The sequence below is a fragment of the Berghia stephanieae genome, chromosome 13, assembly GCF_034508935.2.
Source record: "Berghia stephanieae isolate SIO BIC M18660-M18661 chromosome 13, UCSD_Bste_1.3, whole genome shotgun sequence".
NCBI lineage: Eukaryota > Metazoa > Mollusca > Gastropoda > Nudibranchia > Aeolidiidae > Berghia > Berghia stephanieae.
The window spans coordinates 16,520,560-16,539,200 of record NC_088372.1 but is presented as its reverse complement, the minus strand read 5'-3'; the positions used below and the strand labels follow the sequence as shown (position 1 = coordinate 16,539,200).

Below are 18,641 nucleotides of genomic sequence, written 5' to 3'. Positions count from 1 at the left end.
AATTTATTGATATTTTTCAATAATATACGTCTCTTTTGCGATAAAATGATGATTAATCGAAAATTAATGTGATATACTAAAAAAATTATATTTATTGATAAATTTCATCACGAAATTATGTCAGGTCAAGGTCAAAGCACATGGTCATTTGAGTTCAAAAGTTCAATAACAAAAATGGTGTTGAACTGAACTTCCTCTTTGCAACCGTCCTCAAAAACAAGTCATGTTTTGAGAGACAAAATTCCTTGTGGTAATTTTGTGAAAAAATTAGTTGCATTTTAACAAATGTTAAGAACAGGTGATGAATCTTAGGAGGCCTTCCGAAAGCTCCTCATGCTAGCATTTCTTTCACTTTCAATGTGTATTTACACCGTAGATCTTTCTTTAACTTTAACTTAGACTTAAAGAGTGATTGTTAGGTCTTATAAAATTCTCAAAGCAGGATCTTTTCAAAATCCATCTCATAATATCAAGCTCGGCATCACAATTCCGATGGTACCAGTTTCATGAAAATCGGATGAATAGTTAAAAAGTTATGCAACATTAACTAGGTAAAAAATGGCTGTCGTTTCTAGAGTTATTCTCAGACTCGGACATACTTTACTTTTAGTTTTACTTTTTTTACTGCACAGCTGTAGTCAGGCCCAGGCTAGTCGCCTTTCAGCCCGTCGTTGCTATCTGTTTTTTTTTTCTTCATTTACTACGTTTTTACACTTGGTTTGATATTGTTGCGCAGTGTGTGTGGCGGGGTTTTGAACCAGTCTGATGACAAGGTGTACTGTGTTGACTCCTCCATACTCTGTCTAAGTCTAAGTCTAACCTATTGGAACTCATGTCGTTGAAGCGCTGAGCGTCAATGCTTTCAAGAATAGATTAACATGCTGTGATGGAAAGTTATATGCATAGTGTAGAAGTGCTTCCCACCCAAAATAGCTATGATTAAAAGATCAGTAGTGAGAAAGTGTTGTGTAGGCTAGCCCCTGATCACAAGATCAGGTAGGGAAATGCATTAGATCAGTTGTGAACAAGACATTCGGTGACTGGAAAGACTCGGCGACAGGCTAGTGGCCTAATCAAGCGACGTCAATACCTTCTATTCTATTTTATTCTTGAAGGAGTTTAAGGTTGGCGCTGAGACATCTTCTGATAGCGAGTTCCATGAATTTACAACTCTCACACTGAAGAAGTTTTGTCTCACAGAGGTCTTTACAGATGGTTTCTTCAACTTCAGGCTATGTCCTCTTGTCATTGTTGTCTCCGTCCCGTAAAGCAATTCACTTGACACTCTATAAATTCCTGTCAAGTACTTGTAGCACTCAATCATGTTCCCTCTTGCTCTCCGATAGTAAAGGGAGGGCAGGTTGAGTTTCTTCAGGCGTTCAATATAGTCCAGCTTTTGTAGCTCATGGATGAATCTAGACATTCTATGCTGTACTGATTCTTGCTTCTTTGAGTCGAGGGTGCCAGGCCACATAACCATATTCAATATGGGGTCGGATGATTGATTTATATAATAAGGTGCTTAGTGAAGAGCTGTCCAGAGTTGTAAATCCCCTTCTGAGGAGTGTCAGTAGCTTATTTGATTTTTCAACTTGAATGTAGATGTGCTGCTTGAAGTTGAGGTCTTCGTCTATATTAACACCAAAATCCTTTTCCAATTTTATTGATTCCAAAGAAATCTGTACACCCTTGGATATCATAGTATAGTTTGCATGGTCCGTATTTTTTCCTATGTGCATGACCTTACACTTTTCTGCATTGAACTTCAGCTGCCAGGAGTCAGACCATTGTTGTAACCTGTCTAAGTCAACCTGTAGGGTACATGACTCGTCCAGGACCTTGGCAAAAATCTTTGTATCATCGGCGAATAGGAAGGTGGCTGATTTGACATCGTCAGGAAGGTCGTTTACAAAACATATGAATAATAGCGGACCGAGCACACTTCCTTGTGGAATACCTGACAACACTATTGTGACTCCTCTTCGTTTACCACCACCCTTTTCTTCCTTCCAGATAGGAAATCTCTTACCCATGACAATAGATGTCCCTCAATGCCATATCCTTGCAATTTTCTAAGCTCATGTGGCACTGTATCAAAAGCTTTCGCAAAGTCCAAGTATATTGTGTCCATGCTGCCTTCTTCATCTAAAATCTGCGTCCATGTTTCAAGTACTGAAAGTAGGTTTGTGGAGCAGCTTCTGTCTCTGACAAAACCATGCTTGCTTACTTACTTAACCACCCCTTGGGGCGCCCAATATGAGCCACAAGTCTTCGCCATTCTGTCCTGTCCTCCATAAGCGTACGCAGCTCCCGGGTGTTGTCCATTCCTGTGTCATCTAGCAGACAGTCAATGTATGTTTTATTCTGCCTGCCTCTGCTTCTGGTTCTCTCAGGTGGTTCCCATAGCACAAGACTGCTTGCAATCTCCTCCTTGTGTCTCCAGCAGTGCCCCGCAAGTCTCAATCTTCTCTTTTGTATCTTCGAGGTCACTGGGGGGAGGTCACTGTAGAGCTCTTCATTTGATATGTGCTCTTTCCAGCTTACATTGAAGGCCATCCGCAGCATACGGGTGTAGCAGCCGTCCAGTTGCTTCTCAAGGGCTTTTGTTAAGAGTCCATGTTGCTGCTCCATATAGAAAACCATGCTGGCAGTCAATAAGTAGCTGGTTTTCTTCAAAATTTTGGAGGAGGTGGTCTCGAATGATGGATTCCATCGTCTTACAAATTAAATAACATTTGTAAGGCTCACTGGCCTGGGCATGTCTTCTTTCCCTTTTTGAATAATGGAGTCACATTTTCTATCTTCCACTCGGATGGTATGGATCCTTCTTTTATCGATTGATTCATGAGTGCTAGTTCCTCGGCGCATTGATTTAGTATCGTGGGTGGAATGCAATCTGGGTCACATGCTTTGCTCGGGTTAAGTTTAGATAATTTTTTGACAATATCATCGGGTTCAATTTCAATAATGCTGAGACTTTTTATGTTTTTTGCTTTGTTGCTGACTTCCAGACATGTCTGCCAATAAAGAAAACTGATTATTGGCAGACACCTGTATGGCAATAGTAATAAAAAACAAGGACTTTTGATTATTGGCAGACCCTGTCTGGCAATAACCAAAATGCCGACTGGGCGTGAAAAATACCAAATATTCTGAAAAAATGCCTTTTTTGGCCTTTTTTGCTTGCATGGAATAAATGATAAATCTATCATAACTTTGTGTCATGAAAACAGGGGAGAAATTGCCTCATTTTAAGCTTTTATGACCCAGAAATGTGTGCAAAAAGCATTCAATCAGTATGCCACACCCAACTGAGCTTTTTAATCCGTTATGCTATACAATTGCATACATTCAATTTTAAAATTTGATTTTGGCTTTGTGTATTTGTCATTTGAAAACAGTCTGTACTAGTGTAAACAATACTGGGAGAATGAGCGATATATAAAAAAAATTCGCTTGATTCATCACGGGGGAAGTGGGGGAGAGGAGGGGGATTTTTTTCCTGAGGGTCTTCCCAAGGAAAACCGGAATAACCCTTGCATTAGCCGCAATGCAGCAGATATGGTGACCAGCGCAAGGTCAAAAAGAGCGGCAAGGGAATTGAACTTGGTGCCTTCTTGGTACAGTTCACTCCGGATAATCACAACACCTTGGGATTAGCGAAAATGTTGCGATTCACTGAAGTTGCAATTAACTGAAGTTGACTTTTCTGTCCACTATTTCAACATTTTACACATATATGGTAAACTCAAACCAGTTGTTGTAAATATTTTTCTTAGTCCACCACATACTGAGCAATTTGATTGAAACAAAAACCATATGGCAACGGTGTATCGGTTTGTCAACCAAAAGCAGCTATGACACAAGGCGACGTTGTATTCAGATTGGATTAACTTTCACTGTTTTGTTCTCAACATTTGTAATAGTCAAAGAGATTAGCCGTGATGAGAGACAATAAGCTCTCACCAAACTCATTGATCACAATGCACAGTTGTCAATCCCAAAACAAAGGATATCGCTCAAGTCTCTCTTTACAACTGTCATTGTCTACCTGTTGTCAAGACTATACCCAGCTCCTCCCCTCCTATTTAATGGCCACAGATTACATCACAAACCCATACTGCAAGCCCCACCCTCTTTTGATTCTAACAGAGTGGTGACACACTACTGTAGCATTAAATCCTGCTCTCTAGATTCTTCAACCTGTCACGATTTCATCCATGATAAAATTTAATCATGATATTCTGTTTAATTGATTTCTTGAATATACCACTTTTTTTAGGGTAAAAATTTGTTGCGATTAACTGAAGTTTGTTTGCAATTAATCAGTGACTTTTATATAGAATTAATTCCGTTTCTTGGGAAATGTTGCGATTGACCAAGTTGCGATTATCCGGAGTGGACTGTACCAAGTAATTACCATAGTGAAAGTTGTTTTGATATATAATTTTATTGTTTACTTTGAGATGCATTTTTATGGACCAAAATTTGATCAAGATATCTTCACAACTGTGAAATTGAAAAAAATTTAAGTTGCTGTGATAAGTGAAAAGTAATGGCATATTTGTCTAAGAGTGAATTATTAGAGGTGAATATCTTGTTACATTATGGTTCATTGGTAGAGAGCACCCACTCGCAAGCATCCCTGGATGCTATCAAGATTTTTCTGACGAGAGAAGCATGTGATTGAGTAGCTAGGTCCATTAGATTAAAGCTGACAAAAAGTATTTTGTGACAGACTAGCATCCTATAATGGGGTAATGAGCAATTGCTTGTCATGTTTGTTTTACACAATATAAACTGGGGTAAACACTCAAGGACAAGGCAAAAGAAAGAGGATGTAAAAATAAAGTGGGCTGTTACAAGATGGGTTGATGGAAACTGCTCATCGAATTAAGTCTAGTATCAATAACGGATATCATGTTTTCCTATACCAGATTATATAATATAATTTCACTGGTTAGCATGCATGGTATATTTTGCAATTTTACACAGTATACTTAATCATTATAATCAGTATTATCCTAAATAATTTTTTTTTCCATTATTTTCCCAAGCAGGTACCTGGCAGTGAAAGAAAATAGTGGCTGGAGGGAAAATGGCACGGTTTATGTTAGACCGATTCCGAACGCTGTTGAATTCCAGTCTATCTAATCCTAAAAATGATTTCATGGGATGGGTTGCCAAGGTATTGATAGTGAATATTCTCCATGGTTTTCCTGGTTTTAGAAATAAACAATGATATTACATAATATCACAAAAATTAAAAATATGAACTGCCAACAGATAAAATATTAGGATTGAATATAAGATAAATATATATATATATATATATATATATATATATATATATATATATATATATATATATATATATATATATATATATATATATATATATATATCTGTTTTGTATTACAAAGCAGTGGTCAACCATTCTGCTGAAATTTACATCCAAAATTTAATTACTCCCTACAACTGCTCTCGGGTACTTAGATCTAATGATTTGAATCTTATTTCTGTCCCCTTTAGAAAATTGAATTCATATGGAGACAGAGCCGTCTCCAAATTTGGTCCATTTCCCTGGAATTCCCTCTGTGTACCTGTCAGCCTGTTTGATAGCTTTGACATATTTAAGAAATGCCTCTTCTTCTTCTTCCTGCATATCTGTAAACAACCTGGGGTATATTGTCGCAGACTTTGGTGTTCATGTTGGTGTTCAGAGTGGCACAGAAGTGATTCTGTCTCTGAACTGTTAAGGTTTTCAAAGCTAACTACATCCGGAGGCAGGCTGTTCCAAATTCTAATCGTTGATGGAAAAAAACAACTACTCATAGCATTGCATTCTTGAGTGTGGAATTTGGAATCTGTGATCGTGCCCTCTAGTTTTCCCCCTTGTTGTTGCCTCTTGTGAATAACCATCAGTTCATGTAATTATTTATTGATCATCTTAAACTGCCATTTGTGTGTTTGTGTGTTTGTGTATGTGATGTATGACAACAGATGCACATGAGTGCATGTTGATTGTAAAACTGTGTAAAGTTTTTGCAATATACCTGTATAAAGTGTTTTAAGGCCTTTGCATAAAGCACTATAGAGATGCTCTTCTTCGTAGCAGTAGTAGTAGGAGTTGTACTTGTTGTAGTAGTTAAATATTTCTACATTTTTCTTCAATTTACTTATTTGTGATATGAGAGCATTGACCAACTTATGATTTAATTATTAATGAGAAAATTATAATCTACCTCACAAGGTAACATTCAGTTATTAGACAACTATCATTTACCAATTGCTCACATCTATCATATGATTAAAAATCTCATTGAAAATTATAACTTTTTTTCTTTTATTTATTATTCAGCAAACTTTTTTGAAACGAAATAATCATTTGGAACTGAATGCTGTCAGGGTCTGCAACATTAAACCTGACTTTCGTGTACTGGAGGTTGGATTTGGGCCTGGATTAGGACTACAGGCTGCTCATAACATTGTTAAAAGTAAGTTGATTTATGATGCAATTCTTTTCGGTGTTGTTGAAATACAAAAAAAAAAAAATGGGGATCCTGATAGCTTAGGGGGTAGAAATTGTAATATTGCCTAACAGGCGTCATGTCTCGTACTACACGTTATATATTGCTGTTAATCAGGGACCCATTGTAAAGCGCTTTGAGCATGTTTAGTGGATATTGCGCTATACAAAAGCTAAAGTATTTAATTTATCTTTTTAATTTTTTTTCAGTCACACCCTTATAAGATTCACAGAAAATCAAATTAATGAATTCAGTAAAGCCTCATGATTCGTAAAATCTTGAAACTATGGTGGGAGGGCTCCTAAATAGGTCTTTTCTTGCTGCTCATTCTATTCTCTTCAATCTGTTGTGGCTTCCTGTCCTTGTAATGGAGCGAGATGGCTGTTTTGACTGATACTGGTTAGGATCCTTTGCCAAAAAGGTGACAATAAAAAAATACAATTTTCATGTTTCTTTTTGTTGTGATAACATTTTCCTCTTATTGAATACCTTGGGTTTTTTTTATATATTTAACAAACAAAAAAATAAACCGACTTCATATTTAGTTAGTCTTTTGAGTGAGCAAGTTATGTTTTTTTTGAAAATATCAAATTATGAAATTTAGAAGGCTACGGTGTAAGGTAAAGAAGTGAGCAAGTTTGTACGAAAGGTGCCTTGTTCAGCTCTTTAAGTTATGTTTTTATATCAATTACATGAAAGGAAAACAGGTGTTCTTCTTTTCATTTCTAGTTTTAAAAAATAACAATAAATTGAAGTAAATATTTAGTCTCAAGCATGTCACTAACTTGTCTTTTCATGCCAGTTATGGGTGGCATTCGCATCACTATGGGCTCATCCCACAACCCCCGTCATCCTCAAACTGTTTGTTGGTGTCCGACATCGTCTTTTTTTACAATAGCTATGGCAGTCGACCTTGACACTTTTAATAACCGTCTATAGCTGAAATTTTTTTTTTTATGGGGCATAGTCGGTGCAATTTTTTGGGGGTGAATTTTTGAGTGATAAAATTTCTGTTTTCGGAAAAAGCATTAAAATGATTTGTTAGCAGTAATTCTATCAAGGTCAGCCTAAATTAATCAAAGTGTTGCCATGCTTGAAAATTTTTATTGGGAACAAAGATAAGTGTTCATAATTTTTTTTCTATATGTCATTGTTTTTTTTATCTTTTTTTTTTTTTTTTTGTTTTTTTATTAGATGGTAAAGGTAAAGTTTATGGCATTGACAAGTCATTCTATATGGTGGATGTAGCCAGGAAGCGACTCAAGCACGGCGTGTCAGACAAGAAAGTGGTCCTGTTCCATGGCAGTGCCAGCAACATCCCTCTCAACACAGACTCCATTGACAGGGTGTACCACTGCAACTGCTACTACTTCTGGCCCAACATGCGGGTTGTGATGCGGGAACTGTACCGAGTGATGAAACCAGGGGCTGTTATGGTCACTACTATGAGCTTTGACAACATTAGACAGGCGATAGTGAGACATTTTTAGTGTTTTAGTGATCTTAACGCTGTGTAGCCCCAATTTGATTTAAATTGGAAATACTGCCATTGATTGATCGTAGTAAGGCCTTATGGTCTACGACACTTAGATTGTGATCTATAAGTCACTGGTTGAAATCCGCTTTATTATGCATAGCTGCCAACCAGTACGATAAAATCGTACTTAGTATGATTTGGCCAATCCAGAAAAAGAAAAAAAAAATCAAAAAAAAAAAAAAGAAGAAGAAGAAGAAAATCTGATAAAATTTAGTAAAATTAGCCTCAGTAATCTGCTTTTGTCACCACCTCCCCATCACTTATGCCTACCCAGTATGATGATAAAGGTAAGCTTCTCTTAGTATTACAGTTCTGACCATTCTAGTACTTAAGTACATTAATAAATATGCCATTTTAAGACATGAATTTGGCATCCGCGCCGCACCGCGTAGAATAATACGTTTTTGCATTTTGAAAAGTTGGCAGCTATGATTATGATAAGGCTTAACAGGCATCATGTCTCATCCTACATCTTTTTTCAGAATTGCTGTAAAGCTCTTGAGGACATTGAAAAAAGAAATAAACAAAAATGAATACAACAGCTTAAAAAAAAAAAGAACATAATTTCAAAAACAGAATGTTTCGGGCTCAAAACCCTTCTTCAGCCAACAACAAAAAACAATGAAAACGTAAATACATTACCAAAAAAAACCTGATCGATGGATAGGAATGTTTGGCGCATTCTGGTCTAACAATGCCTGTAAAGCCCTGTTGTATAAAGTGGATCTCAACCTGTGACTTATAGATCACAATATAAGTGTCATACATGATAAAGCCTTGCAACTATAATTCATGGGCATTTGGTCGATCTTATGCTAAAATTGATTGGGTTTTTTAAAAAAAGATTTCCATTTTCTTTTCTATATTCATTATAATACCAGTGCTGCTAACCCTGGCCCATGTAAATGTGTACAATGGAGATCCTAAATGAGTAAGATTTTGAAAAAATATGTACAATCCAACAAAAAAGATAATTGGCGCTAAATTTGATGATGGCTAATTAGACGATAATGGCAATTGATAGCTGCGTTCTCATTGGTTTCAAAAGCTGCGTTATCATTGGTTCAAGCAGGAATCGTTTTTATAAACTTTGAGTACTCATACTCGGTATTTTTAGTATCAGATATCTAAGAAAATCGCCAAAATGATGTCGTTATTCGGAGGTTTTATCAAAGAGTGCTTCGTTATTTGGAGGATTTTTTTACTGATCTTAAATAGAAAAAAAATCGGGACCTGGGGTCAATGTCGTTATCAGGAGGTTGTCGCTATTCGGAGGTGTCGTAATCGGGAGGTTCCACTGTAATACTATATTGAACTTTCTATATGAACGTCCAGGTTGACAAGCAGATTAAAGTATTTAATTATATTAAAAGAGTGTATGATTGTTAAAAATGCTTTAATATTAAAAATTTAATTATACATACACTCCTGAGGAAAATGTTTACATTGATCAAAATTGCGTAAGATTACTCATTTTTTTGGTAAGGCTAGCACCACTGTAATAGATTAAATGCCTTGAGTTGTGCAGCTCCAGATATGTTAAGAGTGATATATAAGTAATTCATGCTTATTTTCAAATATGACCAGCGAAGATTCCAAATTGAATAGATCTACTCCTGACTGTCCTGTTTATTGTATTTACTGCTTTCCAAGTTGCATCTGTAAGTTGTCATAAATGAGGCTATTTGGGTTTTTTTCCAAGCCTTTGAAGTACAGTAACATGATGGTATTATAAATGTTTTGGACAAGATAATTTTTATCTAAAAAATCAACTCCTCGTTATGTAGGTGAAGGGCCTCAGCATTAAACTTTAGAGCCTCGGGTGGAACCTGGGCTGGTCTAGCAGCTTTCCCCCCTTTCATCTTGTTAATGGCACCTACAATCTCTGCTATCAATGATGGATTACAGCTAATTGGTAGCTCATTTCTTGCAGGCAAAATTTCAGGTGGGTTGTCTGGTGGTGGTCAGATGGCAGTTGAAATGTTCCCTCCATCGCTTTTTTCCAAAAATAGTTTTCCCATCTTTATCTTTGACTGGTACCTGTGGTTTCCCATATTTTCCAGCAAGTGTCTTGGTAGTTTGATAAAGGATCCTTATGTGTCCTCCTGTCGCTGCTGCTTCTGCTTTCTCTGCAAGTCTGTTCATGAATGCTTCCTTGTTTTTCTTCACAGATCTTTTGACTTCCTTAGCTGTGGCTTGATATTGCTTTTATGCATCCAGTCTTTAAGCCCTTGTTCGACTTGCATTCACTTGTTCCTTCCTTGTTCTCCTCTTTTCTTTCAGGTTCAATGTGATTGGACCTACCCATTCTATGTGTCCCGAGCTATTTACACCCAATACCTCATGATAAGTTTTTATGTATAGTTCCTTGATCCTTGCCCAATGTGACTCTTTGTCTATATCATCCTCGAGATCAGCTAGAGGTTGGAATCTATTAACTCAAACGCAGTTTGAACTCCTCATTCTTTTCCCTATCTAGTGCACTCACCTGGAATTTTATTCTTGTGTGTGAAAAAGAATTACAACCATTTGTTTGTCAAATTATGTTTTCTATTCTAGTCCAGGGGCCTGTTGACAGAGAACCAGGTTGATCCAGTCAAATACATGACTTGCCTTGAGAACTATGGCTTTGAAGGAGTTAGAATGGAGTACATGACAGATGAGGCTACCGGTAGGTTGAAAATGGTTGAAATCTTTGTATTTTTACTCAACACACAACCGTTTTTTTATTGTCTTTTTTTATTATTATTATTATCATTATTATTATTATTATTATTATTATTATTATTTATTATTATTATTATTATTATTATTATTATTATTATTATTATTATTATTATCATTACTATTATTATATTATTATTATTATTATTTATTATTATTATTATTATTATATTATTATTATTATTATTATATTATTATTATTATTTATTATTATTATTATTATTATTATTATTTATTATTATTATTATTATTATTATTATTATTATTATTATTATTATTATATTATTATTATTATTATTATTATTATTATTATTATTTCTGAGAATAAGGCAGAGATGCCCTTATTCTGGCTGTATCCGGAAAACGGACTTTTTGGAATTTTTTGGCTGACCTTGTTCGGTATTAGTTACATGATTTTTTAAAAGAAAATGGATTAACGCATTTGTTGTTTACAGGCAACATTTAAGGGGAAGATAGATGGATATGAATTATTTTCTTTGATTTATGATTTAAGGGTGATACAATATGATAAAGAGAAGCTTTGTGTAAAATAATTTCATTTATAGGCTCTTTACTAGAAAAATGTTCAGGTTTTTTTTTCTTTTATTCGAGCCTCGTTCGGCGCATAGTTGAGTCCTTGGAGAAGGCTCTTTACTCACATTTCTCTCACTGTACTCAGGTGTTTGTCTCTGTCCGAAAAAAATGGTAATATCACCTAACAGGCGTTATGTCCTGTCCTACGTGTTAACTGTTGCTGGTTGGCCAGGACCCCTTGTAAAGCGCTTTGAGCATGTTTAGTGGATATTGCGCTATATAAAAGCTCATTTTTTAAATTATTTTTTTATTAAAGCAAAGGGCATCCCTGGTCGGAGAATATGTTAATGATAAATTTGATGAAGCTCTGAAATCATTCCAATCAAATGGTGTGGGTCTCAATGAACAAGTAGAAATTATATATATATATTTATATTTTAAAATTTGTCACAGAGATCACTCCATTATGCTTCTATTCTGATAATTAACTTTGACTGTAATAATTTGATTGTAATTATAGTAGTAATTATAGTGGTAACATTAATTATAATAATAGTAATAATGATAATAATAATAATAATAATCATAATAATATAATAATAATAATGTTAATAATAATAATAATAAATAATAATAATAATAATAATAATAATAATAATAATAATAATAATAATAATAATAATAATAATAATAATAATAATAATAATATAACAATAGTAATGATAATAACTATTATTTTTACTATTATAATATTATCCTAATAATAATGATTGATAACGTTAATGATAATAATAGTAATAATATAATAATAATATCATCATCACCAACATCGTCATCATCATCATCATCATCATCATCATTATAATAATCATAATCAAAATGGAGATGATGAAGGTGATGATTATATTAATGTTAAAAAAAAAGAAAAAAAGAACATGTAACGTAAATAATCTATAATACAATGCTCAGTTACAGGTTTTGTTGGCTGGTAATTAACTACATTGATTATTTGGTATCATAGTAAATAAAATTATAATTTTTGTTCTCTGAAATTAAAGCTGTTAAACGGTGGCAATGCTTAAAGGGTACAGAAAAAAATTATACATAAGTTGATTTGTCTTTTTATTTTACCTGTAATTTGTTGATTAACTCAGAAAAATCTGAAAACGTTGAACCTCTATGCTGTTGCTAAAAATGGAGAGCATTTTTCCTGTTTTATTTTGAATATAATTTGCATGGCCTTGAGTTCATTTGTTTCACTCAGACTGAATTGTAGCACTGAATAATGTTGTAAGTAGTTATTACATGTGATACAGTATGACAGTTTAACCTGGTGTGAATGGGTACTTGGTCATATATGTTACAATCCATCTCGGGAGTGATTGGTGTGACACTTACAATTGATTTTAAACGATAAATTATAAAATCTAAAGTTAAATGCTTTATTGAGGAATGTGAATATTACTTCTTTCACCACAAGAAACCAGATTGACATAATAAATCACATATTGTTAAGTCTGCAAGTACAAAAGGAACCATCTAATAGTGGCTTATTGTGTTTAAAATGAAAATTTGGTTTTCATATAGCATGCAAGTGAATCAATATGAAACAGAAAAATACTGTTGTAGAGTTTAATTCAGACACCTCCTTCCACTATGTGGCATGCCCAGTTTTGAGAAACGTGAATTAAATACGTTCACGAATGCACAAGAGCAGATAAAAGGCTGTAAAAGCCTACATGAATTTGGACTTATATCATATCATATATCATATCAATGTTTAGCAGAGTGAGCATTTTATATCAGCAGAAATACCCTGTATAATGTTCATATTTATTTATTAAAATTTTTATTTTAGTGTAAAGTCTACTCTTTTTACGCAATAGTATTAAAGGAGGCAACTCATTACAATCAGATAACAGACTTAATGACTGAATAGCTTCCCTTGATTCTCCCTGCTATGACTGAAATAAACATTGGGGCGATCACAAACATCGTCGTGGTGATCATCATTATCATCATCATCACCTATATCATTCTCATCATTAATATATAAGAAAGAAAGTAGAATTTTGTATACACTTTATCAAGGCCCTTAATCCAAATGCTGTATCTCCTTGGTTTAGATAGCATAGTGCACATAACTTACACACACTTCATGTCTCCCAGTAGAGGTACATAAAACTTTACAAAAACATTACTAAAAAATTTTTTTAATTATTTTATTTTTTTTAAATACAATGTCTTGATAAGCAAAATCAATAAAATTATTAATATTAATCTTTAAAAAATATTTCTATTACCCAGGTCGCCCATTCCAAGTTATTTTTGCTGAGATAGGAGAGAAACCAGCCCACCATGCAGACATGTTAACGGATGATGAGGATGATGACGAAAATGATGATCACATTAATGATAAGGTTATCCGTGACAAGACTTTTCCAAAGACACACGGTGGAGCTCTGTAGTGGCTAATTTGTTCGTTCAGATGTTTTAAAGTGACTGCTATATTTGAAAATGTATGTAAAACAACCCAAAATCTTTCACTGTTATTTGCCAAAGTGAATCAGCAAAACCTTGTTATATTGCTATGCTTGGCATCAGGATGTGTATTTATGTGACAGACCTGAGTTCTATTACAAAAATTCATAGAATTGTGAAATTTTGGCTCGATTTTCACAACTTCCATAACCTTCATGAACTTCTCTAAGCATTGATGATAATCTTCCGCGGATCAGTGGAATTTTGGGATTTTAAAAAAATGTTCCACTGTTTTTGCAGTGTCAAATATATGTCTCTCTCTCTTTCTCTTTCTCTTTCTCTCTTTCTCTTTCTCTCTCTCTCTTTCTCTTTCTCTCTCTCTCTCTCTCTCTCTCTCTCTCTCTCTTTCTCTCTCTCTCTCTCTCTCTCTCTCTCTCTCTCTTCTTCTCTCTTTCTCTTCTCTCTCTCTCTCTCTCTCTCTCTCTCTCTCTCTCTCAATCTCTCTCTCTCTCTCTTTTTTTTTCTTCTTTTTCTCTATGCCTCTCTCCTTTGCTCATATTTATCACCCAATCACTCTTCTATCTTCATGTTATGTTTTAGAAGTCATCTTGTCATAAGAAAGGTAAAATATTACAATAAGCAATGGTGATGATCGACTCGTAGGCACTTTTTCAAATTATTTTTAATTTGCTATTTTTCCTTTCTTTGGACAGACTATGTTTTGCAAGTTGTTAGATATTCATGAGTCTAATTTATAAACTGCATATCCACCAGGTTGCAGGAATTGTAGTGTGCTTTGTAAAGTAAAAAGAAATACTTGCCTTTGGGCCAAAAATTGATCTCTACGACGTAGATAGCGGTATGATTAATATTGTGGGCCGTTAAAATTATTTTCGGGAAAGGACAATTCATTAAATATTTACAAAAGAATTATATTATATATATAATGTTACATAAATATCATATTGTATATGTATTTTTGCATTTCGGCTTGAGTTTGCCAGATGGACCGATACATTTTCCTTCTTTTTTGACAAATTGTCATTATCATCACTGTCTAAGTCATTAAAACTTATTGAAAATGAAAGTTGATGCGGGTGGTTGGATGGGAGCATCACCCTTGAATCATATACCTATGATGTTCTCATGGGTGTACGATCCGATAGTGATGTCGTTTCTTCTTCTTTTTACTAGCCTATCCTGCTTCTTTGGTTTGTGATTGTATTTTTGACAGGGGATATTTTTTTTTCTGTAAATCTTCTGCCTGTTTGTTCTTGGTTATTTATAATTTAGCTTATGATATCTTTAGGTTATGATTTTGATTTACATTTGTACTATTTTTGTTAGATTGCTTGTTTTTTTGTTTCAGCGGTCTCTCATATAACCTCAATTGTGTTGGAAGAGACCTAAAGCAACAAACAAACAAACAAAAAAGTTGATGCCATATCTCGTAATTTTAATGATTTCGAACTGTTATTTAATCCTTGTGAGGGTAAATTGTTTTTTTGTTTTTTCAAGTTAGTTAGTTGGCAGGCCTGATGTGATGCCTATTTTAGCAGCATTTCAATTATCTTTGCCTTGACATTATCCCTTTTATCGGGGCAATGCTGAACCTGTGTCATGTGGGACATCCATGTATCCTCAAGACAGGGACACAGATGCACAAGCTAACCCTTAATTTTAATTTTTCTTGGGTACTTGTTAGCACAGATAAATTCTTTTTTTTCAAATCTTTGTTGGCTTGAAATGACTTAAACCATTGTAAAACTCGAAAAAAAAAAAAAAAAAAAAAAAAAGAACAAATCTTCACCTTTCTTTTGATATAGACCTTCCCAACGTAGAGCTGGCAATTAAGGAGATTGACATTACAACAGAGAGTGATATAACAAGGTTTTATTGTACATGATATTCACCTATATGTCATCTAATGGCTCCATTACTTTCCTTATTGGTCAATATCGGATCTGATGATAATGATTCCTATTGTGAGTCCAGATTCAGTTGGATGTTAGGATGTATGCAAACCTACAATGAATGTTGTCGTTTATCCTTTTTAAATGTTTTCATTTTCCATTTGGACTCGAGACGGGACTTTGTTTTATCTCAGACCCTGGTTGGGGTTTTTGACCTCCCATGGTGGGCAGAAGGTCACGCTGTGTCTTCTATCCCCTGTATCTGTTTTTTTTTTCGTTGCTTTCTGTCTTGTCTTGGATTGAGATTACTTGGTTTTGTCCTGGCCCGAGAGGGAAACAGTCAAATGTTTTGCATTAGTTTTGAGAAATGATATTTTTTTCCCTCGTAAATCAATCTCTGTTATGTATTGTTAGTTATGTATTCTGTTTTGGATATACTTTATAAACATTTGAGTGTATTTCTTTTGGTGGAATCCTGTATTGGGCCTGGATGAGACTTTTACTTTTAGGTGATCTCGAACTAAGTACATTGATGGTGTGCTCTTGGAATCTACATCTGTTCCCTATTTGAATCATTCCCCTTTGTCTTACTTTTTCTCATGTCCTATAAAATGTAATTCTAGAATCTTTTACGATCCCATTTTCTTCCTTTTTACTAGCGCTGAAATGACCTAAATGTGTCACAAGGGCATCAAAACCCCTTAAAAACATACAAATTATCTCAGACCAAGGGCAGTGATACTCTGCTGCTGACATCTACCTCTTTACACCAACTGATATAATTTTTTTCGCATCGCGACTTGTAGTGTATCACCATTTCTTTTTGTTTTCTCTTTATTTGTTGTCATGTTTTTATGGACACAAAGAAAAAAAGAAAAAAAACATTAAAAAAAAAACTTGAGCATTTAATAACGCAAAATCCATTTAATGTGCTCAAATTGCTTTACAAGTGGTCCCTGGCCAAACAGCAAAATTTAACATGTTGGACGACATAATACCTGTAAGGCTATATTCTAATTTTTTTCTGACTGACATAACGCTGTTAATGGTCAGGTACCCAGTTTACACCTTTAGTGCGGTAGAGAATTTGAGTAGAGCAGTCTTGCGTAGCAGAGATTAGAGATTTTGTGAATTAGATGTCTTAGTTCATAAATGCGTGTTGTGATTAAGTAAAAACAAACTCTTGCTCTTGCAAGCAGAGGGCTAAGATCTGGTAATTGAATTGCTCTGCCCTGTTGCATCTGTGTTATATAAGTATAACTAGATACTAGTTTAATGACATTAACGATATTAACCATATGATTTTAATATACTGGGTGGGGTTCCTGACCTCCCGTAGTGGGCAGGGGGGTACATTCTGTGTCTTCTATCCCCTTATAACTGTTTTCCAACATGCTTTCTGTCTTTGTCTTGGAATGAGATTACTTGGTTTTATCCTGACCCTGGCCGGAGTCCTAGCTCGGAGGGAAACAGTCAAATGCATAGTTAATGTTTTGGGAGATGATGTTTTTTTCCTTGTAAATCATCTCTCTGTTATGTATTATTATAATTGTTATTTTCAATGTATATTGTAAGCATTTGAGTGTGTTCCTCTTTGTTGGATTTTGTTCTTGTGTCCGGATGAGACTTATAGGTGATCTCAAACTAAGTACATTGGTGGTATGCTCTTGGAATCTACATCTGATCCCTATTTGTTCCCAGTTCCCCTATGTCTTACTTTCTCTTGGATGCTTCAATTGTAATTCTAGAACTTTTTACTATCCCATTTTCTTCCTTTTTACTGGCGCTGATATAACCTAAATGTGTTGCAAGCGCCGTAAAACCCTTAAAAACAAAAAACAACATTTTAATATATTTTATATGAAGTTTGTGAGATTTTTTGTTGTTGTTCTCCTGTATCTGTTGTCCTTTTTTTTCTTTTTATTTGTTGCCTTTGGAGATGATTTGGTTGGAGTCCTTATCTCTCTTAGAAGGCATTTAGGATGATTATTTTTTGTTACTTTGTAAATCTTCTCTCCATGTGACTGTGTAACGATTATATAATATATATATATATATATATATATATATATATATATATATATATATATATATATATATATATATATATATATATATAAAAACAACAAACAAAAAATAAAACCCATCTTATTGTCAGGTGCCTATGTTAAACGTTGGTTGTCATCAAACTAGCATCGTGCTGTGGTCTACTTTGGTGAATTGTGTCCCAGTGCCTTACATATATTCTAGGCAGATACTATATTCTAAATCCAATGGATGTCCTTTTTGTGCTGTGTCCCATTTCCTTTCCTGATGTGCTGAGATCGCTTAAAAATGTCAAAAGCAGCCTACAGTCTTCTAAAACTAATCTTAAGTTTTCTTAGGCACATCTTGTAAAAGCAAGAATACAATATATCTTCTTGCTACCTTCAGTATTGAGATCACTCCTAAAAGTGTCAAAAGCGTTTTTAGTCTCCTAAAACTAATATTAAGTTTTCTTTGGTGCTTGTTGGGAGAGCAAGACTACCATCTGTGTTCTTACTATCCCATCGTGTTTCTCTTTTCCTAGTGCTGAACTCTGCCCTAACCAATAAAAGGACAGTATTTGGGCTGACCCAGATCCAACCAGTTTTGCCACAATCGACACATTTCGTTTTTTCATTCATAACTCTTTAATTTTATTACATAGTGGAAGGCATCTAACATTAAATAATAGCTAATGATAAATTGCGTTTTTCTGTTAGTCGGCGATTTCATTGACGTAATATTTGCGTAATATTTTGAGATACTGTTCTTTCTTGGTTAATCCCATGCAAATAACTCTACCTGTAACCAACAAAAGGACAGTATCCTAGGACTTCATAATATGCTCTATAGATGTCACTGACAGTATCTTATAGGTCCGTCTCACATACTGTTCAT

The 18,641-nt window shown here is 34.5% G+C and overlaps 3 protein-coding genes across 6 annotated transcripts in view; 1 reads left to right on the top strand and 2 right to left on the bottom strand.

The window, feature by feature from the left end:
- The window catches only part of LOC144958803 (uncharacterized), a 304,414-nt gene that overhangs the window by 61,158 nt on the left and 224,615 nt on the right, over positions 1-18,641 (bottom strand). The window lies entirely within an intron of this gene.
- LOC144958495 (uncharacterized) lies at positions 131-15,609 on the top strand. Of its 4 annotated transcripts, none has more exons than XM_078890488.1 (6): positions 131-250; positions 5,058-5,188; positions 6,362-6,497; positions 7,725-8,005; positions 10,627-10,738; positions 13,633-15,609. In XM_078890488.1, the coding sequence occupies exons 2-6, from the start codon at positions 5,099-5,101 to the stop codon at positions 13,791-13,793; spliced, it is 780 nt and encodes a 259-aa protein (XP_078746614.1). In that variant the 5' UTR covers positions 131-250; positions 5,058-5,098; the 3' UTR covers positions 13,794-15,609. The 4 variants fall into 4 exon arrangements, with proteins under 4 accessions (XP_078746614.1, XP_078746612.1, XP_078746613.1 ...); XM_078890486.1 differs by having other exon boundaries at positions 164-250; positions 5,061-5,188; XM_078890487.1 differs by having other exon boundaries at positions 164-298; positions 5,061-5,188.
- On the bottom strand, positions 1,094-1,423 carry LOC144959219 (uncharacterized). Its single transcript, XM_078891761.1, has one exon. The coding sequence runs from the start codon at positions 1,421-1,423 to the stop codon at positions 1,094-1,096; it is 330 nt and encodes a 109-aa protein (XP_078747887.1).